At 48.7% G+C, this 23,235-nt stretch overlaps 1 protein-coding gene across 3 annotated transcripts in view; it reads right to left on the bottom strand.

The window, feature by feature from the left end:
- The window catches only part of RGS3 (regulator of G protein signaling 3), a 141,228-nt gene that overhangs the window by 104,321 nt on the left and 13,672 nt on the right, over positions 1–23,235 (bottom strand). Inside the window, exons 3-6 of one of the 3 annotated variants that reach the window (XM_040482030.1) lie at positions 19,900–20,080; positions 3,561–3,611; positions 1,402–1,460; positions 269–366 (exon numbers count right to left, since the gene is read on the bottom strand). In XM_040482030.1, the coding sequence (XP_040337964.1) occupies positions 269–366; positions 1,402–1,460; positions 3,561–3,611; positions 19,900–20,017 (326 nt within the window). In that variant the 5' untranslated portion in view covers positions 20,018–20,080. Of the gene's footprint in view, positions 1–268; positions 367–1,401; positions 1,461–3,560; positions 3,612–18,197; positions 18,355–19,899; positions 20,081–23,235 lie in introns of those variants that run through there. The other 2 variants (XM_040482033.1, XM_040482031.1) reach the window with 2 other exon arrangements.

The raw sequence follows: 23,235 nt of genomic DNA, 5'->3' as shown, positions 1-23,235 counted from the left end.
GAAAATGCATCCTCTCCAGGGGCTGCCAGCCTCAGGCTGGGCACTCTGGCTGTGAGAACCAGCCAAGTGACACCTTATCACCGTGGACCTCGCTGCTGGGCCGGGTGCCAGGGATGTAAGGACATACGTGAACAAGAAAACAAAGGCATCCTTTAGAAGTCCCTGTTTTTCTGCTTAGATAGACTTCTAGATTTGGCAAAGAGAGCTGTTTCCAGATAAACACTCCTTCCCTCTCCTCTCGAGGGCCTGGCTTGCCCCAGACTCTTACAAGAAGAAGTGCTCGTGGAAGACCGGCTCTCTGCAGTCTAGAATGGTCTGCGTCTTCTGGCGACGGAGTCGATGATTATCTTCAGGGATCAAAGAAATCTTGAATTGGGGAAAAGTAAGCGTGAGATGATTACTTGTGGGACACAGAATCACAAAAGTCCCACAGCGGACTCTGCACATCTCCCAAGTGAAAGGCTGCCCAGGTGTCCTTCAAACCAGCCTCTGCAGAGGACAGAGGGGAGTCCTCAGTCAGATGCTGGGGAACAAAGAGAAACCCCAGCCGAGGCACTGGAGTCAGATGCGGGGACAGGGCCCCGCAGCCGGCAGCCACAGGCCCAGCCATAGATGGGGTATACCTCAACCGGCTCTACTCTCCCTCTAAGTGTGGGCCTCTCTTATAAGTTCCCAGCAGCTGCTAGGTGCTCCCTCACCAGAGGCTCCAGGTCAGCCTCCGCTAAGGCCCCAAATCCACACTCTCGCCCTCTGGCTGCCCTTGCCCTGCCTCTGCTCCTGCCCTGCTCCCGACCAAGTCCTTGCCCCCAGAGGCCCTGACCAGGCTTTGGGGAGAATATGGAAGGGTGCATCAGGGCCGGCACCTGGCATCCCAGCTACACACTCTGGGAGGCGCCTGGCCTTTGGTTCTAGCTGGAAGTAGGCCCTCCACCCTTCGGGGCCTCTGTCTTCACTACAAGGGCCCCACTCGGATGGATCTTCTAGGCCTCAGAGACACTCCCTCCCCTCCACCACCCAAACCTGCTGCCTTGCCTCTGGTTTTGCCAGGGAGAAGTGTGAAAACATTCCTTGTCATGAGAGGGCTTGGGATTTTCTGTGGATTTCCATCACCCACACACTCATGGTGCTCACCCACGTGGATGACCAAGATCACCTATAAGATTCCAGCTCTGGCAGGAAGGCTTAGGCACCAAGCTGGGCGAAGGGAAGGGCCTATCCTAGCTCAGGGCCTCATCACTGGACCTAATAAATGCCTACTAACCAAAGAGTGAGGCAGTCGCTGCCACTTCGAATGGCACCGGGCCCATAGATGTGCTGAGACCTTGGGACTCAGACTAGTGACATAGCCCCTTACTGTCCCCCATGCCACCCACCCCCACCCCCACCTCCAGCTCAGCATACCTTCACGTAGGGATCACAGATGCCAGGCTCTTTGCTCATCAGGCCTTTGCCTTCTATAACTAAACAGAGAATGAAAATATTGGGGTGAGTGGGTAGGAAGGATTATTACTAGCCCCTACAACCACTGGCTATTAACCCCTCTCTGGTCTAGTCCATTCCCACCATCTCCCACACGCAGGCGGCACCCTCACCGAGACGTGGCAGGGTGCTCTCAATTCCTTGAATCTTACAGTTGAAAGAGAACATAAAATTTATTGAGTTTAACCCCTCATTCAATGGGAAAGATGAGACTACCCGGGGACCCAGAGACCGTAAGAAACTTGCCCAAAGTCACAGAGTAATCAGAGCGATAGGAATCACACAGCTGGGTTTAGATCCATATCTCCTGACTCCCAGTCTGGTGCTCCTTCCTCCACATGAGACTGCCTCCCAGGATGGAGGGGCCAGGCTGGAGATCTCAGTCTGCCCCGTCAGCTGCGCTGTGGCTGGTGGACAGCTTAACACAGCAGGCAAAAGCCTGGGTCCAGAGACAGCCTGTGGTCCTGGGTCCACAGACCAACGCAAATGCCAACTCACCACTTATGAGACAGAAGAGCTTGAGCAAGTTGCTTTGTCTTTCTGCAACTGAATTTGCGATTAAAAAAAAATTTTTTTTTTAAAGTTTACTTACTTATTTTGAGAGAGAATGAGCAAGGGAGCAGAGGAGGGGCAGAGGGAAAGGGGGAGAGAGAAAATCCCAAGAGGGTTCTGCGCTGTCAGCACAGAGCCCGATGTGGGGCTCAGGCTCACGAATCGTGAGATCCTGACTTGAGCCGAAACCAAGAGTCAGACGCTTAACCGACTGAGCCACCCAGGTGCCCCTGAATTTGCTATTTTTTAATGGTGGAGTGATAATAAGACAATGGTTAGTGATTATAACATCTGCTTCATGTGGTAGTGGTGCTGGTTACATGAGAGAATGTATCTAAAATGCTTAGCAAGTGTCTGGCAAGCAAGGAACTGCTCAAGGAAGGTTTGCCAAAGGGAAAAATCGCACTAAATAAAAGCCAGGGGCAGGTGGGAGGTGAGGAGCAAGCCTGATCTCGAAAGCGAGCACAGCCCATTTGCCTGAGGTCTGCAGAAATCAGGCAGCAGGTCCGACAGAAGCAGAGCCTCTTTGCTGTTTTCTTCTCTGTTCCGTTTGGGCTGGGCCCTGGGGTTTGGTTCCAACAGGGCTCCCAGAGTCTGAGGCGTGAAGCACATGAAGTCAAAGGAGAGAGAGGAACAGGCTGGAAGGGATGAAGAACTCTAAGACTGGGGTGAAGCCAAAGCAAACGGCGCAGGACAAATGAAGTGGCGGAGGCCAAGATGCATTTTGCAAAATCTGTTTGCACAGCTGTTGTCAGGCTCTGGTTGGCAAAGAACCCCCTTCTGCCGGTCGTTGGGAACTTCACCTTGGGCCCTCCCCAAGGCCAGGACCGGAGGACCCCAGGCGCCTGCTGGTCTACTCTGCCTGGTGTCCCAGCTACTGTTCCTGTGGGCACCCTGCCCCTCGAGGGCGTGGGCCTGGGGGGCAGGCTCCCCACCTGAGGAACCCTTGGGTCTCCCTGGCCCCCAGAGCAGGTGGGGCAGACATGGCTGCTGCCCCACTGCACTCCTCGGACAGACCAGAGTGACACAGCGTAGTCAGAGCTGCGATAAGGACACAGAGGGGGAAACAACATACTCAGGTAGGTCAGGGGGTGATTCCCGGAGGGAAAAAAATGAAGCAAAATGAGCCTTCCTTCCTGAGTCTTAATGATGATGAAGGCAGGCATGTATCTTGCAAAATCAGAGGGAGGGAGAGCTGTTTTTCAAAAGACATTCAAAAAGAAGGCAGGCTATTTCAGACACAAGAAGTAGCGGGTACAAAGGCACAGAGGCATGAGCAAGCTTGATGCCCTCAAGGGGGACACAACAGGAGGTGGAGGGAGATTTTAACAGCAAGAGCCACGAAGGCTGGAGAGACAGCCAGGGCTTGCTGGGCTAAACGGAAGAGTCCAGGCAGCAAAGGCCATGGCAGAAGCTCGGTAAGAACTTGAGTGCTAGATGGAAGGACGAACAAATGGATAAATGGACAGGTACAGTGTAAAGTCCTCTGTGTGGCATTTAGGACCTTCATGTCCTGGCCCCATACTCACTGTGGAGCAGCAGAACCCGGTCCTGAGCATCGATCGACAGCTTCAGCTGACCTAAGGAAACAACAACAGAAACAACTTCACCTCGTCTCCTCACTGGGTGAGAAATGGGGTACAGAGATGGGAATGTTCTTTTGTTCATGTGAAGCAATTCGAAGATCCATTCAGTCTCTGGGTTGGAAGGGAGCTCAGAAGCCTCTTAGTTCAGCCTCCTCAGAACATCAGAAGTCCCTTCTGCAATACACCCAGCAGTGGTTCTCCAGCCCAGGCTTACACCCCTCTGGTGATGGGGAGCTCACTACTTTACAAGGAAGTCCAGGCCAGTGCTGGAGAGCTCTCGCCACTGGGACAGTTGGAAAAGTTATTGCATCCACATCATCACAAGCCTAGATTGGAGAGTTAAGGAGCCTGGGCCTTGGTCAAGAGTCCATGGGGGGGGGGGGTGGTGAAGAGGTGAAGGGGGAGGTCAGGGAAAGCCCTGCACCGTGACAGACAGTTAGCTGTGTTCTGGAAGGGCAAAAACAACACAAGGACAAGGAACAAATGATTTGGGGGGAAAGCAAAAGAAATGAGATGTGGGCAGAGAATTCCTTCAAAGTTGATGCTATCACCTTCAGTCATTCCACAGAACCCTGATCTCCCTAAAGAAAAAATAAGGAGGCTTTCTGTGGCATTTGACATAGAGCTATGCTACTCAAAGTGTGGTCTGAGAACCACCAGCATCAGAAGCATCTGGATGAGAGTTAGAAATGCAGACTCTCAGGGCACCTGGGTAGCTCGGTCGGTTAAGTGTCTGACTCTTGACTTGGGCTCAGGTCATGATCTCAGGGTTCATGGGATTGAGTCCCGTGTCGGGCTCTGTACTGATAGAGTGGAGCCTGCTTGAGAATCTCTCTCTCCCTCTCTCTTTCACTCTGCCCCTTCTGCCCAAAAAATAAATAAACATTTTTTTTAAATGCAGAATCTTAGGCCCTACCCCAGGCATACTGAATCAGGATCTGCAATTTAACTAGATCCCTAGGGAGGCACAGGTACATTAAAGGCTGAGGAACCCTGGACTAGAGCTCACCAAAGAGCCTCTGAACATATCTATAAGCCTGGAAAAGACCCTTTTAAGCAAGAGACAAAATGCAGAGGCAACAGGGAAAGAGAGAACTCTTAACTCCATAAAAATTTTCAATGTCCATTACAATTAAAGATATCATAAACAAGGTTATGAGAAAATACCATCGAAAAATAGACAAAGGTCATGATCTGGAAATTCAGAGAAGACAAAACAGCCAATAAACATACAAGAAGATGCTCAACCTCACAGAGATCTGGGATACGCAAATTAACAAAATACCATTTCCCATCAATCTGCTCAGCAGGTCATTTAAAAGACAGATAATGTTGGGGCGCCCGGCTGGCTCAGCTGGTGGAGCATGCGACTCTTGATCTTGGGGTTGTGAGTTCAAACCCTATCTTGGGTGTAGAGATTATTTAAAAATAAAATCTTTTTTTTTAAATTAAAAAAAACATTTTTGAATATTTTTTTTTTTTTTTTTCGGGAGGGCAAGAGAGAGGGAAGGGGCAGAGAGTGAGAGAGAGAGAGAGAGAGAGAGAAAGAGAGAGAGAGAGAGAGAGAGAGAATCTTAAGCAGGCTCCACACTCAGCGCAGAGCCTGACACAGAGCTCAATCCCACAGTCCTGGGATCATGACCTGAGTGAAACCAAGAGTCCAGATGCTCAACCAACTGAGCCATCCAGGCACCCCAAAAATACAATCTTTTTTAAAAATTAAATTAAAAATAAAAGACAGATAATGTCAAACGTTGGTTAAAAATGTAAGAAAACAGGTACTATCACACCCTGTTGGGAATGTAAATGGAGGATAATTTCTGGCAGCATTTGCTAGAATTTAATTGTAAATGTCCTTCAGCCTAGGAATTCTACTTCCGGGTAACTATCATAGACAAAAACGCACACACGAGCACAAGGCTGGCTCTCCAACACTGTTTAAAATAAGGAATAACTGGAAACACCTGAAATGTCCATCAATATGAAAATGGTTAAAAAAGCTATGTCTAGCTGTGCTATAGAATAAGGGGGCTGTTATAAAAAATGGGGGGCTCTGTGTTTCCCAGCATGGGAACATTGTTGTGGTAAGTGTTTAAGAGGAATAAGCAAATTGCAGAACAGTACAGATGGCATAGGTGTGTGTGTGTGTGTGTGTGTGTGTGTGTGTGTGTGTGTGTGTGAAATGAAAAACAGGGATCCCCTCTAGGGAAGGGACAGAATTAGAGAGAGGGAAGTCAAGAGGAACTTAAATCTATCACTATTGTTGCTTCAACAATGCAAATTATATGAACTATCACACTTCTATAATTAAAATTAAGGGGCGCCTGGGTGGCGCAGTCGGTTAAGCGTCCGACTTCAGCCAGGTCACGATCTCGCGGTCCGTGAGTTCGAGCCCGGCGTCGGGCTCTGGGCTGATGGCTCAGAGCCTGGAGCCTGTTTCCGATTCTGTGTCTCCCTCTCTCTCTGCCCCTCCCCCGTTCATGCTCTGTCTCTCTCTGTCCCAAAAATAAACAAACGTTGAAAAAAAAATTTTTTTTTAATTAAGAAGAGGGAACACGGAGAGAAGGGAAGGAGGGAAGAGGAGAGGGAGGGAGGGGGAAATGTAAACATAACAGAAGGGCCAGGGCTGGAAAGCAGGGGAAGAATCAGGAGCTGGTTTTTCCCCCAGCTTTTCTAAATTTTTTAAAAGACAATATAAAAACAAAACAAAACATTAAGTCATCCTCACAGATGCCCAGTGGCCCTTCAGCATGAACTGAGGAGAGGAGGACCATACTCCTCTTCCGCAATGACGTGCTGAAAAATTTCCCCAGTCCAGTAGACTCTTCTTAGAACCTCAAAAAGCCACTGAACTCAATCCACCCAGTGGACACCACTGGGGAGGCAAGGAGGATGTGGCAGGGCCTCCCAGCCTGCAGCAATCCCACACATCAACCAGGAAGCCCTTGCATCCATGACAACCCTGTCGCACATCCATCAGCCTCTGCTTGATCACCTCTGGTGATAGGGAGCTCACTTCCTACAATGGGAGCCCTTTTTCTTTTGCGATAACTCTGATGGTTCAACGTTCCATCTTATGTTGAGCCAGGAGTGGCCTCTCAGTAACTTTCATTGCCTAGCTGTGGTTCTGCTGTCAGTCTCTGAGCTCTCTCCTCTAGATCTAAAGCCTAAAGTCCTTTCACCGTTCCTCATGGCACAGTGACACCCCCTCAACATCCCAACCGTTCATCTCCAGACACGCCCCGTGAAACTGGGACTGTGGCTGGGGCTTGTGCTTTGCTGCCGGCTGGAGGAAGGCCAGGCAGGGTTTGGAAAACAGAAAGAAGGGAAATTGTGCAGCAGTCCCCCGACCACTGTGACCTGGAAACCTCTTGCTCCTCGTACTTTGGGGTGCTGAAACTGCAAGCCCAAGCAATCCAGGCTCCAGGAAACCCCTGATCAGCTCTTCGCCCATCAGAAATTCCCGCTGCTCTCCTGCCCAGGACACGGATCTCAGAAGCCCGGAGGCCTGCTCCAGTTCCAGCCCCGACTTAGCCTCCTCTCTCTGAGAGCCACATTATCCCCAGTTGTGAGGTGGAGCTAATAACAGGGGTTACTGCACTCGCCAAGCTGTGTGCGGATCAGATAATGCTGAAGGGTGAGGAGGTGAAAGACGCCAAGAGAACCCATGGTGTTATTAGCTCAAGATCTGAGCAATTACCACTTTGGGGCTCTCTGGGGCTGAGAAATCTCCTACAGAAACTGGGCTGGATCCAGTGTGGGGTGGAAGGTTTTGAAACAGACAAAAATGGCCAGCGGTCACAGATCGGATTTCGTTAACCCAAAGGCAACTCTGTTTAACACCAAACATTTTTTCTGAAATGATTACCAGTGCAAAGCCGGCTTTGGCCCACACACATTTGGCTTTCCGAAGTTGTAAGAATCACTGAGCTGCACAACACCACCACCTATCAACAACCCTCTCGCAGAAATCAGGATGGAGAAGCCTCCCAACACAAGTGCTCGCTAAGTCCATTTGACAAACATTTGCCAGGCACCTGCATGGGGACCTGAGTCAGGAAGATCTGAACGGCCCAGTGCCCACCCTCAGGGAACTCACAGCCTAGTGGCTAGGGCAGGGGCAGGGGCAAGGCCAAAAGTGGAGCCGGAGCACAGGACAGGCCTGGAGCAAAGTCTGACTCGGACATCAGAGGAGTCTATGCAGCTGCCCTTCCAGATCTTGCCGTGCAGGTCTCCTCGGGGAGGATCAGCATGCTCTGTACCCTGTTACAGCACAGAAACCAAGCCCAGCAGGCCAGGCTCAGACCCCCAGCACAGGACACACCCCCCCCCAATCTATCCTTGGGCTCACAGAGAAGGGCAAAATCAAGAACGAGACGACCCCCCCTCCCACCACATGGCCATGCCTGTCCCCTCTGCTTCTCCCATTCCATCAAATGATTGTGCCTCGAGGGCCCTGAAGTCATCTTACCCAGCCTCCTCAATTGGAAGCCAGAACGGTCATGCCCACATATGGAAGGTGACTTTGCCCTGGGCCCAGAGTAACCAGAGTAAGGCAGGCCGGAACGGGAGACCAGAATCCTGTCCCAACTCTAGTACTCTTGCCTGTATACCAAGTGGGTCTTCTGGAGCCACCAGTGTGCCCCACTGCATCTGTGCAGAGCAACCCTGGGATTCAGGAGCAGAGAGAGACATCAGACACAGGACAAGGTGCCACAGCTTTGCTTGAGAGGCCAAGAGGAAGCCAAAAAGGAGGGCAGGCTCAAAGAAACATCCCCAAGTCTAAATAAATAAACCACTGGGTAAAGGGGAATTCAAGGGGCTCCTGGGTGGCTCAGTTGGTTAACTAAAGTTGGCCCAACTCTTAGTTTCGGCTCAGGGCATGATCTCACAGTTCGTGGGTTTGAGCCCCGTGTCCAGTTCTGCGCTGACAGCATGGAGGCTTCTTGGGATTCTCTCTCTACCCCTTCCCTGCTCACGTTTTCTCACTCTTTCTCTCAAAATAAATAAATAAACATTTTTATGAAGGGCGAGGGAGGGGGGGAAGCCAGGCTGAATCCCTGAGTACCTGCCTATCTAGGTAACCAAGCCTTTCACCGGCCCCTCAAATCTCTGATCTTATCAATATCCCCACTTCCCCCCCCCCCCCCCGGATCAGGGAGTGGCCTGTGACAGTGCCCGGGAATGTTCAGGCTGAAGGGCCTGAAACCATCTTTATTGGGGTGTTCAGAGGCCCTGGAGACGGCACGCCCCCAATTTCCATGGGCTGGTGTTGGGGACCAACTCTGCAAAGGGTGGGGCTGAGAGGCTGCAGAAAAGCACGGAGCCAGGGCCCAGAGACAAAGGAAGAGCAGACAAGGCCACATGTGACAGGAAAAACACTAGGTAACAGTGAGCTTTGGAAAGCACAGAGAAGGTACAGGTTCTGCTGGCCCAGGACCCGGGGAGTTTGGACTCACCGGGCCCTGGGGAAAAGGGGGTATGGAAGCCAGCTACAGAAATTCAATCTGGCAAACCTCACTCTGTCGAGGACCACAGGAAGATGAACTCTGACTCTCAGAACACAGTCAGGGGAGAGACATACTCAAAACACAAAGCAAGAAGACAGGGCGGCACACCACTGTTGGACTCAGGGAGCAGAAGGAACGTGTGCTAGAGGGAGCTCATGGCACCCTGGGGTCTGTAGAGAACATCGATGAGGGGCTTGGCCGGCTAACGTGAAGCAGCGGTCATCCAAACCCCAGTTCACCTCCAAAGCAATTCCCCATTGTGTCGAATTTGTGTCGAAAGCCACAGTAAAGGGGATGACATCAGGGAAAAAACGCACAAAGAAGGTTGGGTCTACATGGAGCCTAGCCAGCCACCAACACTCCATTTGTGGGGACAAGGCTGCACCCCAAGCTGTGTGTACAGGACAGCGGGAGGCAGCCAACCCTCTCTCTGTGATCCTGGGCTGTGTGACCCACACGGCAGCCTGACGGAGGCTCAGAGAGGGTTACACACGTTTACGCATTTCACTTTCTGCCCCCTAAAGGAGAAATGATAGGCTGCAGGGGTGACGGGGAAATGGGAGCCATCCAGTCTGGGCATGCAGCCCTGTGGAGCATTTCAAGTGTCTGTTCTTTTGAAGAGGGAGAATCTTGAGTTCCATTCAGAGAAATGGTCTGGCTTCGGCTGGTGCCTGCTGGCAGAAGGAGGCCTGCAGGGCAAAAGGGGGCAGGGGGCGGTGGTGGCATAAAGATGATGATGGGCCAAAAAAAATAATAATAATAAATAATAATAATAATAAATAAAATAAATAAAAATAAATTTAAAAAAATTAAAAAAAAAAAAAGGGGGCGCCTGGGTGGCGCAGTCGGTTAAGCGTCTGACTTCAGCCAGGTCACGATCTCGCGGTCCGTGAGTTCGAGCCCCGCGTCAGGCTCTGGGCTGATGGCTCAGAGCCTGGAGCCTGTTTCCGATTCTGTGTCTCCCTCTCTCTCTGCCCCTCCCCTGTTCATGCTCTGTCTCTCTCTGCCCCAAAAATAAATAAACGTTGAAAAAAAAAATTTTTAATAAAAAAAAAAAAGATGATGATGGGCCAATCCAACCCCTCTCCTCTGACTCTCCACTTCCTGTGAGACCCGACATTAACCTGGTTTGCCCAGCTGTTTTTCCTTCCAGGAATAAATGGCTCTGGCCAGCACACGTCGGCTAACATTTTCACAGCAACGCCTCTGAGCGGCCCCTGAGCAAAAACCACCCAGCAAAGCCATTCCCAACCAAAGTCTTGACTCACAGAAACAGGAGATAATAAATATTTGGGTTTTTTAAGCAATAGATATTGGGGTACTTTGTTGTGAAGCAATAGGTAATTAATATATACCCAGATTGCCTCCAGTTAGGTAACAAACCTGATCTCAATTCTGAGGCCATTTTTCAATTTTAAAAATTGTTAAGGGGCGCCTGGGTGGCGCAGTCAGTTGAGCGTCCGACTTCGGCTCAGGTCACGATCTCACGGTCCGTGAGTTCGAGCCCCGCGTCAGTATCTGGGCTGATGGCTCAGAGCCTGGAGCCTGCTTCCGATTCTGTGTCTCCCTCTCTCTCTGCCCCTCCCCCGTTCATGCTCTGTCTCTCTCTGTCCCAAAAATAAATAAACGTTAAAAAAAAAATTTTTTTTAATAAATAAATAAATAAAATAAATAAATAAAATTGTTAAGAGGGGCATCTGGGTGGCCCAGTCAGTTGCGCATCTGATTTCGGCTCAGGGCATGATCTTACGTGATCCGTGAGTTCGAGCCCTGTGTCGCGCTCACTGCTGTCAGCACAGAGCCCACTTCAGAGCCTCTGTTCTCCTCACTCTCTGCCCATCCCCAGCTGTCACTCTCTCTCTCTCAAAAACAAATAAACATTAAAACAAATTTAAAAAATTAAAATTGTTAAGAAACTACAGTTCTAAGATAAATCAGCATATTATGACTGAGGAAACAAAAGTCCTTCCATTTCTGAGGTCCTTGGTTTTCTCAGTAAAGAATTTTGATAGATTCAAGCCATACTTATGACCCATTAAACTGCAAAATCTGGAATTGTCCCATGTTAACCCAAGCCCAGCCTATTCATGAAAATGATTCACCTGCAGAGCAAATAATTTTCTTTTATATACATTCGTGTACAATATCATGCATAATATATAGAAAATTCACATTATTCTGCCTTTCACGATTTTCCTTTAGATTTTATTACAATGATTTTAATTCCAACATTTCCAGTGTCACCACATTTTATGAATTTCTCCCCACCCTTATCTATTTCATATTACAGACTTTTTCTCTATAGTTAAATATGTCATTTTGTAATGACGAGCATCTGTTACATCCTTGCTGATGGCATTAAGCCACACGATGATGTCAATAATTTATTTTCATTCTGTTTTACAGTTGTGTTCTTTTCTTTAATTAATTAATTTATTTTGAGGGGGGAGGGGCAGAGAGAGGGAGAGAGAGAATCCCAAGCAGGCTCCACACTGTCAGAGCAGAGCCCAAAGTAGAGTTTGATCTCACGAACTATGAGATCATGACCTGAGCCAAAATCAAGAGTCGGACATTCAATTGACTGTGCCACTCAGGCACCCCACAGTTGTATTCTTTTTTTTTTCACTATCAAAGTTTTCCAGCAGAACAAGCCTCATTTGGAAAACACAAGAGAGGAAGCCCAGAAGGAACCACGAGTAAAGCACGGGTTTTGGAGTCAGTAAGACCCGGCTTGGATCCTGGTTCCACCACTGATGATCCTGAATCACTATATCTTCTGTTTCCTCATCTGTACAATGGAAAGAATAATAATAATTCAACTCTCTGAGAGAGCTATTGTAAAACTGAGAACTAATGTATGAGAAGCACCTGGCAAACAGAAAGCACTCTCACTGATATGACAAAGGGAAAGATGGAGGGAAGGAAAAAAGGAAGGGAGGGAGGGTGGAAGGGAGGACGGAGGGAGGGATGAAAGAAGGAAGGAAACAAGGAACAGAGGAAGGGAAGAAGGGAGGGAAGAAGGAAGGAAGGAAGGAAGGAAGGAAGGAAGGAAGGAAGGAGAGAAGAAAGGGAGAGAGGAAGGAAGAAAATGAGGGAGGGAGGGGGAGGAGATGAAAAAAGTAAAAACGACGCAGAAAAATTAGAAAATACATGCAGGGGACTTCTATTTCTGGAATGACACACCCACTGAGGAAAAATCTAGAAAAGCTGGAGAAAATATTTAAAAGCAGCTTCTTGGAGACACAAGACAGAGAGGAACTACAGAGCAGACTCGGGGAGCATGGAGGTCCATGGAATGAAGTTTAATATTTGCCTGGACTAATTCTCTCCTTGGGGTGTTTTCAAATTCCAGAGAGATGACGGAAAGGCCAAGAGGCTGAGCAGAGTTTCTGTCTGCCTCACAGGGCAAGAGGAACAGGAGTTGGAGACTAGGGCCTGTTGAGAGTGGGGTCCTTCTGAGCCCTGACCTTTTGGGTCAGAACCCTAAAGGGTGGCTCCCCAGGAACAAATGAACCATGATGAGACAGTTCCTCAGGGCACTGAAGCTCAACTTCAAATAATCCCAACCCCTAACATTACGACTATCCCAGATTTCTAGTCACCTCACGCACCTGGCAGAAGCAAATAGACATCTTTTTGCAGGAAGATATCACCCTAGGTCTGCACTAAAAAGCAAAATAACAACTCTGTGCCTGCTATTTACAAGAGACATAGCACACTTAGAATGTAAAGAAACAGAAAGACCAGCGCCCTTGGGTGACTCAGTCAGTTGAGCATCTGACTTCGGCTCTCATGGTTGGTGAGTCCAAGCCCTACATCTGGCTTGCTGCTGTCAGCATAGAGCCTGCCTTGGATCCTCTGTCTCACTCTGTCTCTGTCCCTCCCCAACTCGTGCTCTCAAAAATAAATACACATTTAAAAAAAAGAAACATAAAGACCAACAGAAATAAGGTGGAAAAAGATACACTAGGCAATTCACTGTTCAGCAGAAGAAAGCTGGGTAGTGATGTTAATGTCTGGAAAAGTAGACTTTATCTCCACTAGAAATAAAGAGTAGGCTTCTTAATAATTAAAGTTTCAGTTCATTACTAAGATAATAATTCTAAATGTGTATGCTCTTAATATTGTTTCAAAATATATAAAGAAAAAACTGACAACTATAATGACAGACAAATGTATAACCATAGCAGGAATTTTAACACACCTCTCTTGGTGACTGAGAACAAACTGGGGGAAAAGATTAGCAAGGATGGTGAACATTTGAACAACAGGGCACCTAGGTGGCTGAGTCAGTTAAGTGCCCGACTTCAGCTTGGGTCATGACCTCACGGTTCGTGGGTTCGAGCCCCACATTGGGCTCTGTGCTGACAGCTAGGAGCCTGGAGCCTGCTTCAGAATCTGTGTCTCCCTCTCTCTCTTCCCCTCCCGCACTTTTGCTCTCTTTCCATCTCTCAAAAATAAATAAATGTTGAAAAAAATTAAAGAAGAATATTTGAAGAATATAATTAGCAAACCTGACCTAAACCCGACACATACAAAACTACTATGCCTAACTACTGCAGAGCTTTTCTTTTTCTTTTTTGATATTTATTTATTTTTGAGACAGAGATAGAGCATGAGCAGGGGTGGGGCAGAGAGAGAGGGAGACACAGAATGTGAAGCAGGTTCCAAGCACAGAACCTGATGTAGGGCTCAAACTCACAAATCACAAGATCATGACCTGAGCTGAAGTCGGACGCTTAACTGACTGAGCCACCCAGGTGCTGCACAAGTACACACAGAACATTTATAAAAACTGACTATATCCTGATCCATCAAAGAACTAAAAAGACGCAGAGTATATTCTCGGACCAAAATGTAGAATAAAGAACAAGAGAGGTGCCTGAGTAGCTCAGTTGGCTAAGCGTCTGACTCTTGCTTTCAGCTCAGTTCATGATCCCAGGGTCATGGGATCAAGCCCTGCATTGGGCTCTGCACTGAGCATGGAGCCTGATTGAGATTCTCTCTCTCTGTGTCCTTCTGCCCCTCTCCCCCACTTACTATCTCTCTCTCAAATAAATAAACAAATAATAAAACAAAAAAGAATAAAAATATTACCAGAAAATCCCCAGTATTTGTAAATTTAAAAAATATGCTTCCAAATAATCTAAAGTCTTGAGAAAGTAGGACTATGAAAATTGGAAACTATTTTGAACTGAGTGACAAAGAAAAAAACTACATGTCAAACTGGATATCGGCAATCTTGACCCTCATGAAAGTTACACAGGTATTTGCTTTGTGATAATTCACTGAACTACACATTATTTGGAGGAATGTTTTTCTGTGTGTGTGTTATATTTCACAATACAATTTAAAAAAAAAATAGGAGCGCCTGGGTGGTTCAGTCAGTTAAGCCTCCGACTTCAGCTCAGGTCATGATCTCATGGTTTGCAAGTCCGAGGTCCCCGTCAAGATCTGTGCTGACAGCCTGGAACCTGGAGCCTGCTTCCGATTCTGTGTCTCCCTCTCTCTCTGCCCCTCCCCCCTCGTGCTCTCCCTCTCTCTCTCTCTCTCTCAAAAATAAATACATATTTTAAAAAATTAAAAAATTAAATTAAATTACAAAATACAGCAGAGGGGTGCCTGGGTGGTTCAGTTGGTTGACAGTTGGACTCTTGATTTCAGCTCAGGTCATGATCCCAGGGTCATGGGATCAAGCCCCATGTCAGGCTCAGTGCTGAGCGTGGAGCCTGCTTGGGATTCTCAATCTCTCTCTCTCTCTCTCTCTCTCTCTCAAATAAATTCTTAATTTAAAAAATAGAACGGAATTGGAAAAGAGGAGGGGCCAGAAACTGAGAATTTCTGAACACTCCCAAGCAAAAGGACCCCAGATGACAGAACAGCCAGTAAATGCTGAGGACCCCAACCAGCAAAGGATGGGGTCCTGAGAAGTAGTTGGAGGAGCTTCCCAGCCAAGTCCAGGAACTGTGTGTGTCCCCAGCTCAGAGCAGCATGGGAAGCCAGGGGCAGCTGGCAGGGCCAGGTTGCAGCCTCCAGTTCAGGGCCTCACGCACACTGCCCAATACGCTGAGCAGCTAGCTGGCTTCTGTTCTACAGAAAATGCATTTGTCACCTCTGGAGGAGTTGGGTTCTAGGCCCAGTTTACATACACACTCCCCTCTCCTGAAGCCAGAACACCTCCTTAGAAGACAGTGTATGGTCAACTAATGTTACTCAAATATGCCTCTTATCAAGGGACAAGGCGCTGTACCCATGAGCATGTGCAGGCACACACACACACACACACACACACACACACACACACACACACAATACATAAACTTCGCCATATACAATACAGTACTCTCCCTGGAAGGAATTTTGGTGAAACCAATTTATCTGTTTATAACTCCAGAGATCCCAGGGGGCGCCTGGGTGGCTCAGTCGGTTAAGCATCTGAATCTTGGTTTCAGCTGAGGTCATGGTCTCGTAGTTCGTGAGGTTGAGCCCCACATCTGGCTCTGCAATGGCAGTGCAGAGCCTGCTTGGGATTTCTCTCTCCCTCTCTCTCCACCCCTCCCCAGCCTGTTCTCTCTCTCTCTTTCTCTCTCTCTATCTCTCTCTCTCTCTCTCAAAATAAATCAATAAACATTTAAAAATTATAATTCCAGAGATCCTGGAAAATTAGCTCCCTTTGAATATTTGTGCTCAGCCAGCCATCGGGTAGGCAGAACCTTCATGTGGTTCTACCAGGGCAAAGCCCGCTGATGAAGACCAGGACTACCTGCCATGCTGGGAAAAGGCCAGTGAACCAAGGAAAACTTAGCAAAGACCTTCACGTTAAGAGAGTTCATGCTGGCTACCAAAACTGACTAAATCCACAGCTTCCAAACCTGGCTGATCATTAAAATACTTGTGTGCCTTCTTAAAATTACAGATTTTCAGGCTCCACCCTAGACCTATGAAGATCCTAGGAATCTGTGTTTTTAACAGACTCGCCAGGTGCTTCTGATAAGTGACCAGGTCTGGGAATCACTGATACGAATCTTCATTCATGAGCAGACAAGCACAGATCACACCGTGCATGAAGAAAATCAGCCACCTGAAAGAGGGGCAGTGTTTGTCAAGGAAACAGAATTTAAGCAGGAAACAGGAAAGAACTTTCCAGTGTCAACTTGTGTCCTCGGGGAGATGGGAGAGGAGACTGCGTACATTAAGAGCAGGAGTCTCTCCACCCCACAAGGTTCCTGCCTGCTGCGGTACACTCAGGTCACAGTCACTGGTTCCAGTAGAAACCTTCCCAGATAACCATCCGACCCAGCCCTGAGGCCACGGCTGGGCGGGGAGAGGAGGGGATCCACTCCCTGCTGGTCTGGACACTCCCCGACTTCCCAGATCTCTGTCAGGATGATTAATTCAATAGAAGACTATAGACTGATGGTAGGGAATAGTCACGCTGTACCAGTAAGGAAGAGAAATGGATTCTAAGACTGTACATACAATATGGTCTCAATTCTTTTAAAATTAAACACACCCCTACACACACTCACACACAAGTCTGGAAGGATATAAAACAAATTGGTAACCACAAAGGTCTTTTCTAAGGAATCAGAGTACAGGGGATTTACACTTTGTTCTTTTCACTAAGTTTTCAGCAATGAAGCCATCTTACAGCAATAATAATGAGGGGGGAAAAAGCAATGAAATATATATTTACTTTTAAATCAGCACACAGCTAAGATAATAGGGCCTCACGGCTCTGTGACACTTTCCTGACAACCCCAGCTCCACGAATTCAGGTCATCCCAGACACCTCCTTTGTCTGGTAGACTCCCACATCCCAGCAGGGTTCATGGGAATTGGGGGGATTAAATGAGATAAAGCCCTTGACACAAGGCTCGGCACATGGTAAGTGCTGGACAGATGGTGGTTATTTCATTACCCGCATTGTTCCTTCCACCCACCAGACCCGTAAATTCCAGGATGCCAGACCACAGGCCAGTTCTAGGGGTGAAGCCACTGCTTTTTTATCACTCCCTCTGCTCCTAGAGAAAAGGACAGTTTGTAAGGAACCCAGTGTGCTGGCAGAGGTAAGCCTGAGAATAGGAGAGCCCCAGGAAGGGCCTGACTCCCGGAGTGTTCTGTCTATGAAACCTGGGCAAAGTCCAGTATGTTGCAGTAACTGCCCCAACCTTTATGAAAAAAACTGAAAAAATGCTGGACAAGCTGTCTCAGAAGGCTTGAACTCAGGTACCAACCAGTCTGGCTCACTGGGAGACCTTGCTCTCTCTGGATCTCAAGTCTCCACAGAGGAAATATCACCCAAATATCACCCACTCTCCACAGGGAGCTGCAGACCCAGTGAGGAAACGCAGAGCTGTGAAGGGCTGTGTTCCTGGGACAGGGCTGTTTTCTCTATTATGGCTACCTGAAGGCTGGGTTTGCCCAGGCTGTTGGGGCACTGCTGCCCCGCTGTTATTTGGGGGAACCCAATCCTGCTATCTAGGGATTTGGGGGCAGGGGCCTGCTGCCCATTGCTCTCTATCTCAAGCCCCCAGGGCAGCCCCGTGATCCTCCTGAGAGCCTGGTCACTCCTGAAGAAGAGAATTCTCCCCTACGTGCTGTGAGTCCGACATCCACTGGAGCTTCCAACGCAAGCCCACAAGGAGCCAAGGCCACCCAGGCTGACCTGGCACCTGTCCTGTCCCTGAGCCAAAGGAAAGAGGATGGAGGAGGCCTTGAGATATAGTAACAAGACCCTGATTTAACCCTGAACTGTTGGCTAGAGGGAATCTCCAGTGGAGCAAACCGGGTCTCTGAAAGATGAACTGAGGCGTGATGATTCCAGCCAAGTGAGGCACAGCCAGCCACACTTAACACCACTGGCCAGGCAGCAGGTGCTGCGCACCGTGGCTCGCTCAGCCTGGGTCCGTGTGCCCTGAGCTCCTCCTGGGCACCCAAAGGAGGAAGGGGCCAGAGGAGGTACCCGCTGCTGCCAGCCTCACCTATCACGGGGCCGGGGGTGGGGACCTTTCCGGGCGCTGAGCGCAGGGAGAAGCAGCCCAGGCAGCCAGCCATCCCGGGCACTTACCAAAGGTGGTGAGGTAGAAGGACAAGTCCGGGTGGGCACGCCGGCTCCCGAGGGAGACGCGGTGCAGGGAGCGCTCCATGGCGTCCTGCTTCCGCCTGCCAGGAGCGCCCGTAACCCGAGGCGTCTGTGTTGCTCCCCAGTTACCGAGGCAGCAGGTTCACCCGCCCCCGCCCCGCGCCAGTGTCCCGGAGGCGGGAGCGGGAGGCCGGCTGCAGCGCGCGTTTGAATGGGCCGGCGCGCCGGGCCCTGATTGGCCCGCGCAGGTTTGAATGGGGAGGTTTCCACCTGACCGATCAGACGCCGGCCCCAGGAGAGGAGGCGCTGGCGCCCCAACAGCGAGGGCAGCGGCCACAGCGGCAGCCGGGTGGCCGTCCTCCCAGCTCCCCACCGCAGCCCTCCCCGAGGAGCCAACAGGACTGGGCGGCCACACCGGGGCTCCTGGCTCCAGGACCGCTCCAGGCTGGAAGTGCCAGCCCCATGTGAGGCCCGCGGCCGCTGGCGTGTCCACGCAGGCGGGCTTGGCCTGCTCACCCAGCTCCCCTAGGCCAGCAATTAGCCAGGTTTGTAACCTGCTTTGAAGCTCAGACCTGTAATCACCGGACCCAAGCAAAGGCAAAAGGAGCATCCTCCCGGCCCAGTGCAGTGGGTTTGGAAAAGTGTTCATGCTTCAAGCCGCCCCTTCCCAAACTCTGCCCTATCTGCCCCTTGACCCTCCTCTTGGATGAGAGCAGCCTGGCACAGGTCCAGACCAAAGCAGCTTGCTTCAGCCAGCCTCACAGCCACCCCCCCCCCATCCCCATCCCCCATCTGCAGCCTGGTGCCCTGGAACTGGAACACAGGCCCTCAGTAGCTAAGGGGACAGAAACACACAGTATGCACAGAGGGTAGGTGCTTTCAATATCCAGAGCCAGGTACCAGGAGGCAGAGGGGGAAGGAAGGTCAGTCCCTGCACTGCTTTGTCAGCAAACATTCATGGAACACCTCCTGGGAATAGTTTCACACCAAGACATCTGCTCTGCAAATCTCTGACTGTTGCTGCTGTAGGAGGGAAAGCTGCTGGTGGTCTAAAAATGGGAGGTGTTGGAAGTTGCCAGATGGATATCTGTGGCTAGGGGATCTACTTAAGACAAGGTTGGAGGATGCAGGAGAGAAAGTGGGGAGAAGAGTTATATGTACTGAGTAACAGGCACGAGGGGCTGAGCTGGGCAATTTACACTCATCATCTCATTTCATCTTCACAGTGATCCTAGAAAGAAGCAGCTCCACTCTGCCAGGGATACATCTGAACCTCAGGCAGAGAGGGTAGGTCTCTTGGACTTGTCCAAGGTTGGCGGAGCTGAAATTTGAACCCAGGCCTGCCTGCCCAAAAGGCCATCCTCTTATCTGTTCTTTGGCCTCCATGCCTGCCCCATGGCCAACAGCAAGTGTAGACTGGAGACTTGCCTTCTTGAGGCAGGTAAGGAAACTTGAGGCCACAGGGCCAGCTGGCTACCAGCAGGGAGCAGAAACTAGAGAAGGAGCCCTGAAATCAGCAAACTCGTGGTCAAGTGCAAATGAGCCACGTAAAGGCCAGTGGATTGTTTGAAACCTGGCATTTTGTGAAGCCCTGCTCTGCCCTTGACCCAACCCCCACGCCACGAGCACTGCCGGTAGCAGGGGCAAGCCTACTCCCCTGGCCCCAACCAATGGCAGATGGACTTACCTGCACCCTGGATTTGAGCATGCCTGATTCTCCTCCTGGCTGGGGTAGTCTGAGTCCAGGCATCCTTTCTGTGCAGAGTGGTATGCTGGCCCTGCCATTCCTTCCAGCCAGGGAACATGGGCAACCTCGGGCTCAAGCCACAGGACGCAGAAAGGACACCAAGGCTACAGGTGTTATAGACCTGCAGGAACAAGATGGGAGCATGAGTTAGGCATAACCTGAGATGCCGCCTGAGAGGGATGCTCTTTCCCAGTAGGAATTAGAAAGCATGGCGTTCTAAAGCCAGGGCAAAGGAAGGTCCACAGGGAAGGGGAGAGTGATGTGCCCAAGGTGACAGTGGCCCTTTCGCAGCTCTACCAGGGACCACTGAGCAAAGCGCAGATGCACCCTCAGGAGGGTGGGACCCAGAAGAGCAGGACAGAGTTGCACTATCTGAATGTGGCCTGGGGGTAAAGACTGAAGCCCACACTGGCGCTTCACCCCCACTCCGGATAAAGGCGCACTCAGCAGCTAACCTGTTCAGTTGGGAAAACCTAATGCCATTCTGATCCTGATCTGACCCCTCGAGTGGCACCATCTCCACCACCTTAACCATCAACAGTAAGGCCCCTTAGTAGAACACTGGACGCGTCCTTCTCTTAAAGGGGGAGGTCACTCTTTTCTCAGGAGAGGGAGAACAGAAGTGAGTGGGAGCCTGGCCAGTGGCACCACAGGAGAAACTGGGCCTATCTACCCACACTACTGTCCAAAGGGGACATCAAGGGGGCGCCTGGGTGGCTCAGTCAGCTGAGCGTCCGACTTCGGCTCAGGTCATGATCTCACAGTCCATGGGTTTGGGCCCCATGTCAGGCTCTGAGCTGACAGCTCAGAGCCTGGAGCCTGCTTCAGAGTCTGTGTCTCTCTCTGCCTGCCCCTCTCCCACTCATATTCTCTCTCTCTCTCTCTCTCTCACTCTTTCAAAAATAAGCAAACAATAAAAAAGGAGCATGGGACATACATAAAGGGTTGTGGTTGTAGCCCTGCTCTCCCCAGGAAGGCAGGGGAAGTTTTCAGACCAAGCTTGTCTTTCTGGCATGCCCTGGGCCCTCTAGCACCCCAGGCTGTGGGCCTCAGTATCTCTCTTACACCTCACACACCCCACACGTACACAAGCATACTACAGACACTGTATACACATTGCACATACTCTACACACATACATATACATACCATAACACTTCCCATGTACACACATACAAAAATACACCACACACACAAATGCACGTACACATACACACCACACACAAATACACACACTACATGCATACCTCACACATAGATACAACGCACCCTACACACTACAGATGCATCCTTAGCACATACACAAACACAAACACACAGTATGTGCACACACACACACACACACCATACTTAAATACGCCATATTCACAAACTTAGATTGATTATTATAGGCATTTTTAAAGAGTGATTTTGTATCGAGAAGAATAAAGATCACTTGGGTTAGAGGGAAGGGACCAAAAGGATTTATTTGGGTACATTTTTACATTAGCTATCAAAGAATTGTAGTGCATTTGAGGTATCATGTAGCCCAATATCCAAAACATTTTGAAAATAATAATAAAGGGGACTAGAACTACCAGATGTTAAATGAAATTATAATAATGTAGTACCAGACAGAAGACAAGCAGGTCAATAGAAAAGAATAAAAAGTTCAATGATTTTATTTAGAAAACAAAGATTTTTTAAATTAAAAAAAAATTGTTTTAATGTTTCTTTTTGAGAGAGAGAGAAGGAGCATGAGTGGGGGAGGGGTAGAAAGAGATGAAGACACAGAATCCAACGCAGGCCCCAGATTCTGAGCTGTCAGCACAGAGCCCGACACAGGGCTTAAGCCCACGAACACTGAGATCATGACTTGAGCTTAAGTCAACGCTCAACTGAATGAGCCACCCAGGCACCCCAAACAAGAAAGATTTCTTTTTTTTTAACTGAAAATTCATTTCAAAAAGTTAAAAGAGGAAGAAACTAATTTGGGTGAAAAAAAATTTAATGTTTATTTATTTTGAGAAAGAGAGAGAGAAAGAGTATATGTGAGAGTGGGGGAGGAGAAGGGAGAGGGAGAGAGAGAATCCCAAGCAGGATCCGCACTCTCAACACAGAGCCCTACTCAGGGCTCAAACCCACAAACTGTGAGATCATGACCTGAGCTGAAATCAATAATCAGACACTGAACCTACCGAACCAACTAAGCCACCTAGGAACCCCTCAGATGGAAAATTTTTAAAGGAGCAATTAAGTTAAAGTTGAAATTTATTTTTTAAAAAAATAGAATTCAACAAGGGAACCAGAGCCTGATTCTTTGAAAAGACCAATAAATTAGAACTCAGGCAAAACAGGAAAAAACTACAAATCAACAAGTGTAGGAAAGAGAGAGACAGCCATGATACAAGATAAAGGATAAAGGTAATTCTTTAAATTATAGGAGAAAACCAATGCAACCTCATTCCATAATTTGAAAATCTAGGGGGAAAATGGGTGATTTTCTAGAAATTGTTAATTACTGAAATTGATATAAGAATTTGAAATTTTTAGTAGATAACTAACCATATATAAAATACAAAAGGAAATCAAAACTCTACCTGAAAAAATTATAGAAGACCCAGAGAGTTTTAGAGGTCAATTCTATAAGACCTTTGAAAAACAGTACCTATGTAATTTAACCTGTTTCAGAACTAGAAAAAAAACTGGAAGATTTGTCAGTGCCAGCTACAAAGTTAGACAAAGACAAAAACCAGCTAAATTTAGCAACAGAAAACTACAGACCAAAGGTCAAAGAGAAAAATAAGAGTAGGGGCACCTGGCTGATTCAGTCGGTGGAGCGTGCGATTCTTGATCTCAGGGTTGTGAGTTCGAGCCCCACATTGAGTGTAGAGATTACTTAAAAATAAAATATTTTTTAAAAATAAGAGTAGAGGGGCGCCTGGGTGACTCAGTCAGTTAAGCGTCCGACTTCAGCTCAGGTCACGATCTCGCGGTCCTTGCGTTCAAGCCCCGCATCGGGCTCTGGGCTGATGGCTCAGAGCCTGGAGCCTGCTTCTGATTCTGGGTCTCCGTCTCTCTCTGCCCCTTCCCCGTTCATGCTCTGTCTCTCTCTGTCCCAAAAATAAATAAACGTTGAAAAAAAAAATTTTTTTTAATAAAAAAATAAAATAAGAGTAGAAATTGGTGAAATACAAAACATACATAGAGGCGTTCTATTAAAAATGTGACAAAACTGAGCCCATATTCTCCCAGTTTTGCCACATTCTGTTTTTTAAAGAAAAGCAAGAAATCTCA

This window comes from Herpailurus yagouaroundi, unplaced genomic scaffold (genome assembly GCF_014898765.1).
Source record: "Herpailurus yagouaroundi ecotype Mexico unplaced genomic scaffold, PumYag 160, whole genome shotgun sequence".
Classification (NCBI taxonomy): domain Eukaryota; kingdom Metazoa; phylum Chordata; class Mammalia; order Carnivora; family Felidae; genus Herpailurus; species Herpailurus yagouaroundi.
Note: the sequence above shows the minus strand (reverse complement) of the source record. Positions and strands in the feature narration are given on the sequence as shown.